Source organism: Caloenas nicobarica, chromosome 6 (genome assembly GCF_036013445.1).
Source record: "Caloenas nicobarica isolate bCalNic1 chromosome 6, bCalNic1.hap1, whole genome shotgun sequence".
Lineage (NCBI taxonomy): Eukaryota > Metazoa > Chordata > Aves > Columbiformes > Columbidae > Caloenas > Caloenas nicobarica.
The window spans coordinates 42,383,875-42,397,005 of NC_088250.1; the positions used below are offsets into that span (position 1 = coordinate 42,383,875).

Sequence of the window (13,131 nt, forward strand, 5' to 3'; positions counted from 1 at the left end):
TGTATTCGTAATTATCATTTCTTTAACCATTCCAGAAAAATGACTAGCTTATTTGAATTTTACGAAGTAACTGGGAATTGAAAGGAAAAATAGTGTTTCTCTTCTGATCTAGGAATAAAAACTACATGATGAAAGTATTTTCCAGTCCTCAATGAGGACTGCGAGTTAGCTGAGAATCAGAATTGAGTTTACTCTCCCCTAATACTACTTAGTTGAAAACGAAGTTTGCTTTTCATAATGAAACTTGCCTTGGTTAATATACTTTTAAATATATTTATATCTCTCTCTCTCAAGACTCAGCGTTTCTAAAATGCTAGATTTTTATTCTCTTCTAATACACATTAAATCTAACTGAACAGAAATGAAAATTCATCACTAGTCACCAAAATCACTATTAACAAAATAAACTGAGAATCTGCAAAGAATTTTTGTAAGCTATGGAACTGCTAAGACACGTGTAAACATATTGTAGTGTCCTGACCAGCAAAAAGGAAGATCAAATTTACTGCAATGGCCATACTGAGCTTTAATAGCTATCAGTGCATGAATATCCTTCTGTCTTCAAAGAGCAAACAAAACCCAAGATTAAATCAAACATGGTTTAGAAAAGGCTTTTGGCTACTTTGTTTAAAATAATGATTGGAATAGGTAATTTTAATTACTTTGACTTAAACCAATCCACCTTGAAACAAAGCGAAGCCATGCTTACACACTACACACGGAAAGTATTAAACCAGCGTTTCGACTGAAACTAGGAGAAGCACATGAAAAATTGTTCAGGCCACACAATTTACCCAGGAGTACTTTTCTTATTTTGATATTGATTTTAGCTGCTTATTTGCCTTAAGAGATGCACGACAACATCCTTTGCTTTCTCCGCACCCACCGCTCCCACCAGCACTGATTCTGTCAGCAGAGCTCCAAGTTCCACTGCGTGATGAGCATGAAACTCAAGCCTGGCATTAGTGACAGGAGGTGTGATATGTTACACCACACACACATTAGAGTATGCACACACACACGCACCACCACAGAGAAGACTTTTCTCCAAAATGAAGTTATGGAATAGTTCAGGGCACTTGTAACGTATAGCAAATCATCTCCAAAATTAAAGCATGATTATTTGCTACTCTTTAAAAACAACACCCCTCCCCAAAACAACCAACCACCACAGTTCAGAACATATACTACCCACACAATTTAGTTAATTTACATAATTGAGAAATCCATGTAATGCGAAAAACATGTCAAAAAACATGATATGAAAAGAAATATATACATAATTTTTAAACATTATATTTAAAACAGCTTGACAGCACAATGTTGTATCTTGTTAAGCAGGCAATGCACGTTACAAATAATAAAAAAAACCCAGTGATTTTTCACTCACCCGTCTTGATCTCACATCGCTGGTCAAAGAGACAGACTCTTCAGAGGTATTTTTATTCCCTGCTTTGAGTAGATCAGGGGAAGGAACTATGAGTTTTAAATAGGTTTCCTTTTTGGCTTGATGTACCAAGGACAAAGGTTTCACATTGGGAACCAGTCCCGTAGACTGTATTACACTTGTGTGTTTGTTCACAGATTCCTCCTTTGCCTGAGAGCTTTGGAAAATAAAGGGAAGCTGCTGTGACAAAACCTGAGGCTGCTTCTGCTGGGACTGGAATGACGAGGGGGTCTGGGAATCAGACACAAGAGGTATCTGCTGGTGTGTTCTTTTTTCTTGGGACTTTTCATGTGGTTTCTGTCCATCAGTTTTCGTATCTGTTATGCCACTATGCATTAGCACCTACGAAATATGTATTTTTGACAGTTCGTATCAGATCAGTTAAAGATACTTTAAAAAAAACCTACATCAGTTTCCATTAAATAATTACACAACTGTACCATTTTTAGCAGAGGATGAACAATAATAATTTTAAAATCAATCTCGTCATACATTTATTGTTGGGATTGTTGTTTTTTTCCCCAGATAGTTTCAGCATGTGAAGACACCATTTAGTAAAGAAGTACTAAACTATGGTTGGTTTAAAATGTATTTTTGACTGTAAAGCTAAGAGGAAACCTAAGATTCCGATCTTGATTTTCCATTTCTAGGAAAAAAGCAACTGCCAAAGCATTATCCATAGAAAGAAACATTTCCAATACACTACCAGCACACAGCACTTCATTTCTTTATATTTCCCACTATAACAAAAATAACAGTCTACCAACTGTTAAACTCCCAGCCCGTAGAGAACAACAAAACACACACATGGGAAGCAAAAAGCCCCAGAAAACCCTGAAGCAAAACCAAACAGAGTATTCTCAGCATTCATTAATATGTAGTTAAATAGTTGCTCTCTGGTACAAACACGAGCAGGTCGGCTTTTCACAACCAGCTTCCAGCAACCAGACCGCAAGCAGCAGAGCGAGGTGTCATACCTTGTTCTTGGTTTTGTGATGTGCTTCGTTTTCAGAGTCAGATTCATCATCTTCACTCTCCTCAGCACTCTGATCCTCCTCCTCATCCTCCTCCAGATCATCGGAGTCACTGCTGCTTATGCCTTCACTTGAGGTGTCTGATGAGGAGCCCGAATCACTGTCACTATTACTAGAGCTTTCCACTGCCTTTTTTCTGGGCTTCTACCAGGAAGATAAATGCTCTATTAATGGTTCAGCTTTAATCTGTTATATCATATTATTATGCATAATCTTTAAAACAAAAAAACAGTAAGACTTCAGTGTAATCTGCAATCCTTGAACACAACTGTCTTGCAGAAGACTAAAGAGAAGGGTACAGATTTTGCTTTAACAAACAATAATAAGAAAAACCCAAAACATTTTGTACTGGAAGAAAACATTTTAAAATCCTGCTGTGTGCACAATCAGAACACGTACCATGTCAAGTTTTTGTCTGAATCTTAAGGGTTTTTTCTGCATATTTACCTTATCTTTGATTTTGTCAGCTCTGGCATCCAAGAGTTGAACTTTGCTTTGCTCCTGGTTGTATTTGCGGCCTCCTGCTCCTGAGGTTACAGCTTTCACTGGTCCTGCAGATGTTGCAATGCTGGTGGACAGTACAGATGTGCCGACAGCAGACACTGCAGTGGTGCTGTTCCCATTCAGTGATCCATTTATACCTTAGGGTGACAGATTACAAATTGACACTTGAAAAAATCTGAAGCCGCAGATACTATGAGATGTTCCAGTCACACTAGCTTCCATAAACACGTAACAAGATACTAGATTACTCGCAGGTTGCTCCCAACATATACTAAAAATATGCCATCCAAGAGTCACTTCGATTTGCTCATGGAGCTATTTTAATTAAAACATGCAGGGCAGAGGACAAACACATTTAACGCTGTAAGGAGACCAAAAAAAAATCTGAATTCATCCACTTTTAAGTCCAAACTATCCTTGAGTTTAGTCAGAGGCAGAAAAATAAGATTTCGAAGTAAGATGATACAAAAAAGTATACATTCCAGTAAATATCTCACAGAATAATTTGTTTCCAATTTTGAAGTATCAATCAGCTCCAAAGAAAAGCCATGAAGCCCAAGATATTGTATGAGATTTGCAATGTTTAACAAGAGGTGGAGGAGAATTGTGGGAATGCTATTTGAAGTTAACATCTGCTTTCAAGCTTGCTTACTAATCTGTCAAGAAGAGTGTTGTTTTCCAAGAAAATTACCCCTATTCACACAGACTTGCTGCTCTGCAATCCCAGGTCTATTCTGAAACACATATCAGGTCCTAAAACCTACCAAAACTATTTAAAAGAGCTTTGCTCATACATCATAGAATCACAGAACAGAAGATCCTGAGTTGGAAGGGATCCACCGACATCACCAAGCCCAACTCCTGGGTCCACACAGGACAACTCAGAAGTTAAACCACAGACCTAAGAGCACGGTTCCTGAGCACAGCCGGCTCGGGGACCACGTCCTGAGGAGTCGCTCACCCTCTCAGTGAGCGACACTCTCCCAACACCCAGTGCTGCAGCACCCACCCTGTTGCAGCTCCATGCCGGGCCCTTGCGTCCTACCACCGGACACCAGCGCGGAGCCATCGGCCCCTCAGCAGGGACGGCAACAAGGTCACCCCGCAGCCTCCTCTCCGCTGAACAATCCTACTATCAAACATCAAACGTCTCCTACATCTTCAAAACGTGTGCAATACCACTACATAAAATACTGGTTTGAAATGTAAGAAAATGTTCTAACGTCACTGAACTATTTTCATTGAGATCCTGCAGCCGTAGCCATCCTTCCGTTCATGCCCCCCAAAAAACAGCTACCTGATGCCTGCTTCTTATATGCAGAGGAACGGTAGTCACTATGGAAGTACAAGGCCTCCTAAATCAAACCACAAACTTTAAAAGAAAACCTTGGTAGAAAGAGTGTTTTGCTGTTGAAAGTCCATACTTTCATGCCTCATGCTTAGCTAACAGAATCCATTTTTAAAGAACTGTTTAGGAACGGGAAGAACAATGAAAGGTAAAGCTCAAATTCACATCTATACGCATGTGCAGAAGTTCGATACGATTATTCCCTATACAACTTTAACCATTACCTTTCTCTGTACTGCTCCGACTATTTTTTCCTGTGGCTCTGGAGTGGAATGAGGCAGAATCGTGATTCTGTGCAGGAGGTGCAAACAGTGGTGGAATTCCCAAGAGCGGCGGGAAAAAAGCTGCCCCAGGACGAGAGTGCGTGTCCGCTGCTCGCCACCATTCTGCACCGAAAGGAAATAACAACAAACTTCAGTTGCTCTAACAATATATTTAAATACTCCTGTAAACATGTTGCTGTGCATCATCTAGAGCAGATTTACTAAATCTGGGAGTAAGAAGAAAACACAACACTTTGGAACTTTAAATGACATGAATTTCCCACAGCAACTCTGGTCTTACGTCATTAAAGCCATTCTGGTAAAGATTTCAATGCAGCTTCATTTAAACGCATTCTTAAAACAAATACTTAATGGAAAGCTATGTGACAGTGATCACCGCAAAATGAAACTGTTGGTCTTTTAACCAGTATCAGTACTCACAGGTCACTATGAACACCCATTACTACCTCAGTCTTCCTACACCAGAACTATAAAAACCCAACAGCTTTAGTCACCTCTGCCGTCTCCGGCTTGGGATATTCCAAGGCCTCTTCCACAAGATCCCTCTGTGGCAGCTCCCATGAAATGCCCTATTTCATACAGGACTCTCCAGCTACTCTACTGTGGCTCCACACCCACTCTAAGGCATTTCCACCTGGAGTTTGACAGTGGATCAGAAAAAAGCAGCTCTATTTTTTTTTCTGTAAATCTCTATTATAATGGTTGTTTCACAATCAGAAGCAGGGCTGGTCTGTGCTGCTTTGTTACATAAATTCAAGATGTTGAGCAAGGAATAAAGATTTCTTATTTTAAAAACATCATAATGCACCTTTTAATTTTGTTGCTGTTTCAAACTTTCATATTAAATGGTTATTGATTTTTGTTTTCCAGGAAAATAAACTTCAAAGGAGTTGATACGGTCTCTACAACTTTCAATTTTTGAAGTTCTTTACTATAGTAGCAACTATTTAGAATATTTATGCAACCCTTACGTAATTCTTTTCTGCAGATTCTTGAAATTCTGCAAGACCAAACTGACTATATTTTTTAATAAGGCACAGCTAAGCCTAAACAGCCAATATCCAGTGTACTGCTCTTGTTTCCGTGCTTCAGCAGGAGCCCAGAAACAGCGCGCAGGTTTGCACAGAACTCCTTTAGAGCATCGGGGTCTTCTTTTGTAACAGCTATTGCTGTAGCTACAACATTTTGTAACACATTTCTTAGTCAACAACTGAAAAAAAACCACAAAGCGTAATTAAAGAAGAAACTTCCAAATCCATCTAAAGGGAAAGAAACTTTTGAACAAAGATCCTATGTGTGAGAGAGAGAAAATGTGTGCGTCTGAAAAAAAAAATGCAGTAATACTTTGTGAGGAAAGAAAAATCTGTTCTCTTCAAAGTAACTCTTCCCACCCATCACCAATCAAAACACAAATTCCATCACGTTACCAGAAGGAGAAGAATCAGAAACACGACACATTAACGCCATTGCGCCAAGGGCTAGAAACACAGGCTGGGTCTACACAAACCCGACAGCAAGCGGCTGCCGGCGCCGGGCACCGGGCCCGCCTGCGCGGCCCTCAGCCCCACGGCTGAGCGGGGGGCAGAACGGCACTGCCTTGGCGTGCCTCACTCATGTAAACAAGTCGAGAAACGCAGGGCCTTTTTTTGGCCTTGTTTATGCCCGTAGTACCAGATCTGCGGGTATGCTTTCCTGTCTTATGGCACAAACTTCATTGGGTAACACTGAACTCTGGAAACACTCCGGAAGGCACAATCCACACAAGCTACAGGGCAGACTAGGGGGTAAGAAAGTCTCTTCTGACTCCCATTATCGACCTTTTCCTTCTCTTGAAAATTATTTCTTTAGGGCTTAAGTGCAATTATGATTCTTTCTGAACCCTGAAACATAGATTAAGTTGTGGCATCTATTCAGGACAAATAGTTTGCACAATGTCCCTGTGACCAGCTGAGGAAGAGCAAGACCTGTGGTTCGGCCCACTGGCATGCTTCATTTCTTAAAATAAAAATATAAAGCTTGTATATTACAAGAACTGTGCCGTAAGTATAGAACTTGTGCTATTTTATACATGTTCATTACTACTGTGATTGAAAGAATTAAACCATATAGTTGAGCAGGATTTAGTCTAATGCATTATAAGACGGTTATTTCATATTGCTATAACACACATTGAGAAGGTAAGGAAAGTAAGAAACAGCTACGTTAAGTACATGGATGTTACACACAGTAAGACCCTTAATGAATACATAACTGTAGTGTGAACAATGCTAATAAACTAATTTTAACCTGCCAGTGTCAATAGACACTGAAATTCTAAGAACGTACATCACAGTGATTTTAAAATGTTATAAATGAAAGATTCTAATTGCTAAAAGACACCAAATACTCTGGTTTTACACATCCATTTCAATTTTGCTATTGACACCTGGCATTCAGATCCCTTAGACTCTCCAGAAGTCAATAAATACCTAGAAGCCTCAGACAAAAATTTGTACAAAACCCAGGACTATAAAAAACACCATAGAAGAAATGTGTTTATGCAGTTTTACATTTTAGGCACTAAATCTGATCTTTCTCAACATTTATTTAAGGAGCTACATTGTCATTCTTCTATAAAGACCAAGATACCAAAAAATAGCTGGTGTTAAGAAAAAAAAGAAAATCTTCCATCTCAATCTTGTTACTATAAATCAGAAAATCAAGTGGAAAATTACAGACTTTTCAAATTAAAACAATCCTGTGACTTTGTGCATTTATGTCCGCAATTTTAAAATTCTTCTGGGTCTCACTTGAGTAGAGATAGTTGACTCAAGAAAGACTGAACATATTTTATGTCACAGAAGCAGCTTCTGGTTTGGAAAAAAATACTTTTTTTTAAAAATCATTTTATAGAAAGTTAATGAACTTCCTTTTTTGGAAAATTAAAAATAAAGAACCTTCAAGTCTGATAATACTAAACCAATAAGAATCACTTGTTCAGCTTTGAACAGTTTCACATGCTGGTATATTGCCCCTCATAAAGACAAAACACTGAATTATTGTATCATTTACTCATGTGAGAAAAGGCCGTTGATTTATATTCTTCCAAAGTTGCTAAGATCCTCATGAGGATGAATTTAAACCTCTTTCCAGATTTGATTTGCTTTTCCAATGTGTCTTCTTATTTTTAGCAATTGGTGAATAAGAAGCAAGTAATGTATCTGTTTACTTGATTGGAATGCTTCAATTATTCAGAAACTAGTGCTGTACTAACCAATTAAACTAATGGTATGTGATGTATTTCATAATGGTTTCACACAGGTGCTTTGTCTATTTGACCTGGGAATATGCCAAAATAATTTATTTGTAGTGTAACCTCCCTGGCAAAGCATAAAGCCTCCCAGTCCTACCTCATCATGCATCACGGGGACCTGCCAGGGTATGCAATCAGGTTTATGGTGGAGACAACTTAATAGACTATTGATTACTGCACAGAAAATGAATAGATGAATTGGAACAAAAGGAACCTCTCAAATTTAATGCACAGATTAAGATGCCTTTACCTTCTCTTAGCAAGGGCAATTGTTCATTCTTGATCATTTTACTAGATGCGAGAGAAATGCATTTTTAAATGTGAAGATAATTTAATTATCAGATTGAGATAGTCAGACATTGTTTGTTTGGTTTTTTTTTTAATATCACAGAAGTGAATAACATCTCCGTTTAGAAATAGGCTAGGACACTAGTTTATCTTGAGTACAGAATAACTTGTGAATTCAGACATTCCCATTCACGGGAACACAGTGTTTGGCTGTTTGACAGGAGAAACACTCGTGTGGTGTTTCTCTAGGACAGCGAACGCCTTTCAGAGCGGGTGCGACAGCAACCATAGTGTGCTATGTCAGGTCCAGAAATGGATATACCCACAAATAAAACTGATGGGACAGTACTGATAGCAAACCACATTCCAGCTTGTTTCTAGGAATACAAAGTGTCCTTGAGAAAATATATATATTATACATCTATATATAAAGATCAGATGCAGCCAGGCAAAGGATGTGACCACTAAAAAAAACTAAACGGAAACAACCCGGAATACTGGGAATTATGATCAGTCTTTATAACTATTAGCTACCAGATAGAAGTGAAACTGCTTTTTTGCCTTTTTTTTTTTTTTAATAAAAGTTGAGAATAAAATCCTAAAACCTATTTAAGAAAAGGACTACCTGGATTTTCTAATGAAGAAAGAATCTGACAGTTCATTATCTTTACTACATTACTCATCTGCTTTAGTCTTACTGTATTTTGATAGACCAAATATATATCCTATACATACACACAATGTTACAGGAGACACAAAATTACTTGCTGTAGTATCTACAAAGTAAAGACAGCGAGCAGAGCTAAGTGAGTCACACAAATCCTCTGTTTGGGACTGTACATTCATAGCCATTTGTAATGAACTCCGACTACATTCTGGGAACCACCACAGAGAACCATTTAAAGCGGCACAGGCTAATTAACACAGACACAGAAATCTTTTGGGGTTGAATTTGTAGTGGGGTACTGAAATATAAAACACATTGTTATTTGTTTTGGATCTGTCTTAGCTGAGAACTCTTCTGACTGATTTCAGAGTAATTAAAATAAATAGCTGAGACCTAATTCTAGGTATGCAGACATTCTGGTTTCTATTTCTCATCCCAAGAAAGCTGCAGATGAACAAATGCCGGCCGTAATGGGGCACTGAGAATCAACTGCTCTACAGTATCGGGGCAGAAGCGTTGTTCGGTCTGGAGAACACACGCTTGCTCACCCTGCTGCAAGCACCACGTTTGCTCTGGAAGCACTGGATTGCCATATATGTGACAATAATTACAAATGTTGACAAACACTAAGATCACACTGCGATACATAATTGAGCCATTCTTACCACAGGTGTTGATGGCAGCGCTCAGTGACGCGGCCCCGGAGGACAGCCCGCCTTTCGGCACAGCTGAAGCCACAGACGGGGCAGAAGAGGCTGGAGTTGCAGCAGCTGCAGCAGAGGAGACCGATGATGACGTTAACCGCTCTGCAGACTCCATATCTGCGAGAGAGAAGAGAAATGTCTGTCTGAGGCAGCAAGGGAGATACCAGCGGCTGCAGGACCTGACGCATCCCAGCTTCACAGACCCTGTCGTCGTGCCGGGAACTCCACATCCCGTCTCTTCCTTTAGGGAAAGACCCAGCAATTATGACGAGATTGTATAAATATGAGGGCTATGAACTTCCGGAATAACAGTAAAAACCATGAAAACTATTTCCTTCAGATAATTTACCAAAGCAAAATACTATTAAACATTTTAAATTTTTAATTCAGGACTGCTAAATACATACTTTTCTCCAATCGAACATTTTCTATCCACAGTTAAAGAATACCTCATTGATTTTAGTGATACATTTATAACTCCGCTAAACTGCTACTCAGTGGAAGCAGATGACTGAAAAACACTGTATGTGCTGTAGACTTTAAATGTCAAATTGCGTCCATTAAATGTTATAATTATTCCTAAGGATAATAGTTAATAGAAATCCCTTTCACAAGGGATTATGATTTGAGTCTGTATCTGTGGATTTAAGTCTGTAGTGTTTGCAAACATGCATTATTTCACACTACAAAAAACCTGCTATCTTTAGTATAAATGTAGAGACCAATAAATAGACATAAATGAATATAACAAAGTACATTTTCTAGACACTATGAATGACTAAACTTAGGAGAGGCCAACAGGCAGTCCTTGTACAAAGACCTATGGTTTTGTTGTATTTTAGTATTCGTTGTTGTATATGGCCATGGTGATTTTACTGTATATACACATGGCATAAGGGAAACGAAAAGCACATCATAATGGTATTATTACAGTAATCATTCATAAAAGGGAAAGGGTTTCTAAGCTTTAATGCACTGCATTCAGCACTCAGGATTGAAATGTATTTTATGTACGTTTCCTGACAAAAACATCCAGAACTCTCCAATTTCTAAAAAAATTGCTGCCATGTTGTGTGTCATAATACAGCATTAAAATAAGTCTTCCATTTAATGTGTTTCACAAATAAGCACAGTTAATAACCAACTATAAGCAATCCCAATTTGTGTCATATCCTTGGTAATTCAATACTTTTTAATACAGAAATAAATGTATCTGTGCTTGCAAGCTTTTAACCACCAAAAGCTGTATGTTTGGACTGGTAATACAGTATCAGATAAGATCGGGGCGGGGGGGGGAGGCATCGAGGGGGGGCCCTTTTTCAACCTTTAATTCGGCTTGTTTAAAGTGATTAATAGAAAACTGCAATATCACTATTCCTAAAGGATTCTGAACTGAAGAAATTACATTCTTTTCCTAAAGATACACATACTTTTGCTTTCAAACTAAGCCAACCCTTAGTGACGTGGAGGTAGTTTATTACTCTAACCACAGCAGATGGCTGACTTCAAAAGAGGTAATCCCAAAACAGTCATTAGTCAGGATCAGCAATCATTATTACGCTGTAGACCTAATGTGTTCTGTGACTAAAAAGTCCATACCAGTTACAGCAGATCCATATTCTTTTTAACCTCAAGTATAAATTAGGCATTTGTTCCATTTCAGTGTATTTTGCCAGTCAATACTTATGAACTTTTATGACTGGTTTTTAAATTCTCATATTTTTAAACTGAATAACTAAAACTAGGAAACAAAAAGACTTTTTAAATTATCTAGCTGTAGTAACTCGTGTCAGTTCCTCTCAATGCTTTGCTCAAAACGCCAGTGATCTTCCCAGAATTTTACATAGCGAATAATAATCATGAATGCAACCGAATCCAATGAAAAAAGAAAGTAATCTCCCTTTAAAAAGGAACAAAGAGGGAGGTATGGGCAGCTTTACACAAGGAAAATTATGCCTTTTCTGAAAAAAAAAATTACTAATGTTTAATAAGGACACTAAAAAGAGGTAAAGGTTTACTAAAGGAAACAACAATCAAGTCATTTTCACATTTAACAACATGAAATTTCTTTAAACTAAATTACCTACCAATTCCACGCTCAAAAACTTTGATGAAATGTATACTAACAAAAAAAAAATTCTTAAACAGGTATTAACAAATAACTCCCCTCAAGAGATGGTAGTATGTAATAGCATCCTGTCAACGTTAGTTGAGATGCATAAACACTAGATAAAGTGGGTCTTGAAAAACTCTAACCAGCAGACTTACTCACCTCCAGCTTCCAGCGTAACCTCTACACTCCCAAGTATTGCTGCATTATTTCAATTACTACCCCTAACACAGGGAAAATAAGTGGAAAGTGATGAAGTACAAAAATACTTCAGTCTTCTTCAATGACCAAGTGAAATTTGTAAGGCCTTTGACAGCCAACTGCAAAAGGGTCCTACAACATTTGGTGTCCTCTTGCCTCGCACAAAGTATTTAATCATATCGATTCATGCTGCTGCCCGCGAGCGTCTCGAGCCGAAGCGAGCGCTCCGGCGCTGAGGACGCCAGCGCTGGAAGGGGAGCAGCCCGGCGGCTCAGAACAGCCCAGCGCAGCAGAGCTCACCACAGTCTGAACGCACTTCCATTTCATGAAGTAAAGTTCACCACCCAGCTCCACTCCCGCGGCGGGGCAGACACGCTGGGTTGGCACGGGAGGTGACACCGGGCGGGCGCTGGGGTGACTCCGGCCCGGGTTCCGCACCGCCCGTCACAAAGGCTGCAGAACCAGGGGAGCGGCGGTGAGAGCAGCGACGTGCCAAGAGCTGCACGGGACAGGCGCCCTGGCCGCAACAGCCCGGGACCGGGGCAGCTCACGGCAGACGAGCTGTGGGCACAGCCGGCTCCCGTGACGCTCCTGCTCCGGCGCCACAGCCCTTCCCACACGCACCCTCTGCGGCTACAATGGTTTACACACCTGAGGTTTTAAAACTCAAATACAAGTGTCAATATAATCAACGAGAGTCACTCTACATGGCTCAAATGCTGTACATACAAATCTTAAAGGCCAGGTTAAGTACTAAGCATTCCAAGTTCTGCAGAACTTCACTGTAATTATGTCACTTTCAATAATTTACATTAAGCACATTACCTAGAACTTGCTAGGGAAAAAAGCCACCATAATAGAACTTTTTTTAGTAAATCAACCACCACAATAAAACTTATTTTAGTAAATCAATAGCAAGATTGGCCTGTGTTTCACAAGTATCAGACCAACTACAAGGACACTTCCATCCACAACAACCCATTACTGTCAGTAACACTGTGCGAGGCACAGGGCACATTCCTGCATTATACCCCAAACCCTTTATAGTCCTCCCTTTCTAATGCCAGGCCAGGTTCAACCAGCGGTGTAACAACTCACTGTTCATTGCATCAGAATCTATAGCAGTGAAAATATTCATAAAAACACAAATTTATCACATCACAGTTCCATAAATGTTTGCTTTAACAGCCTTTGCCCACATACAGGGAATTACTAAAAGCCACCTGAAAGCAGATCCAAGTCTTAAGTTTGG

At 39.3% G+C, this 13,131-nt stretch overlaps 1 protein-coding gene across 9 annotated transcripts in view; it reads right to left on the reverse strand.

The window, feature by feature from the left end:
- BAZ2B (bromodomain adjacent to zinc finger domain 2B) overlaps window positions 1–13,131 on the reverse strand; it is a 113,605-nt gene that overhangs the window by 46,085 nt on the left and 54,389 nt on the right. For all 9 annotated transcript variants that reach the window (XM_065637352.1, XM_065637357.1, XM_065637353.1 and 6 more), the window contains 5 exons: window positions 9,530–9,685; window positions 4,558–4,719; window positions 2,929–3,122; window positions 2,425–2,625; window positions 1,391–1,789 (listed from right to left, as the gene is read on the reverse strand). In XM_065637352.1, coding sequence (XP_065493424.1) covers window positions 1,391–1,789; window positions 2,425–2,625; window positions 2,929–3,122; window positions 4,558–4,719; window positions 9,530–9,683 — 1,110 coding nt within the window. In that variant the 5' untranslated portion in view covers window positions 9,684–9,685. The remainder of the gene's footprint in view (window positions 1–1,390; window positions 1,790–2,424; window positions 2,626–2,928; window positions 3,123–4,557; window positions 4,720–9,529; window positions 9,686–13,131) is intronic.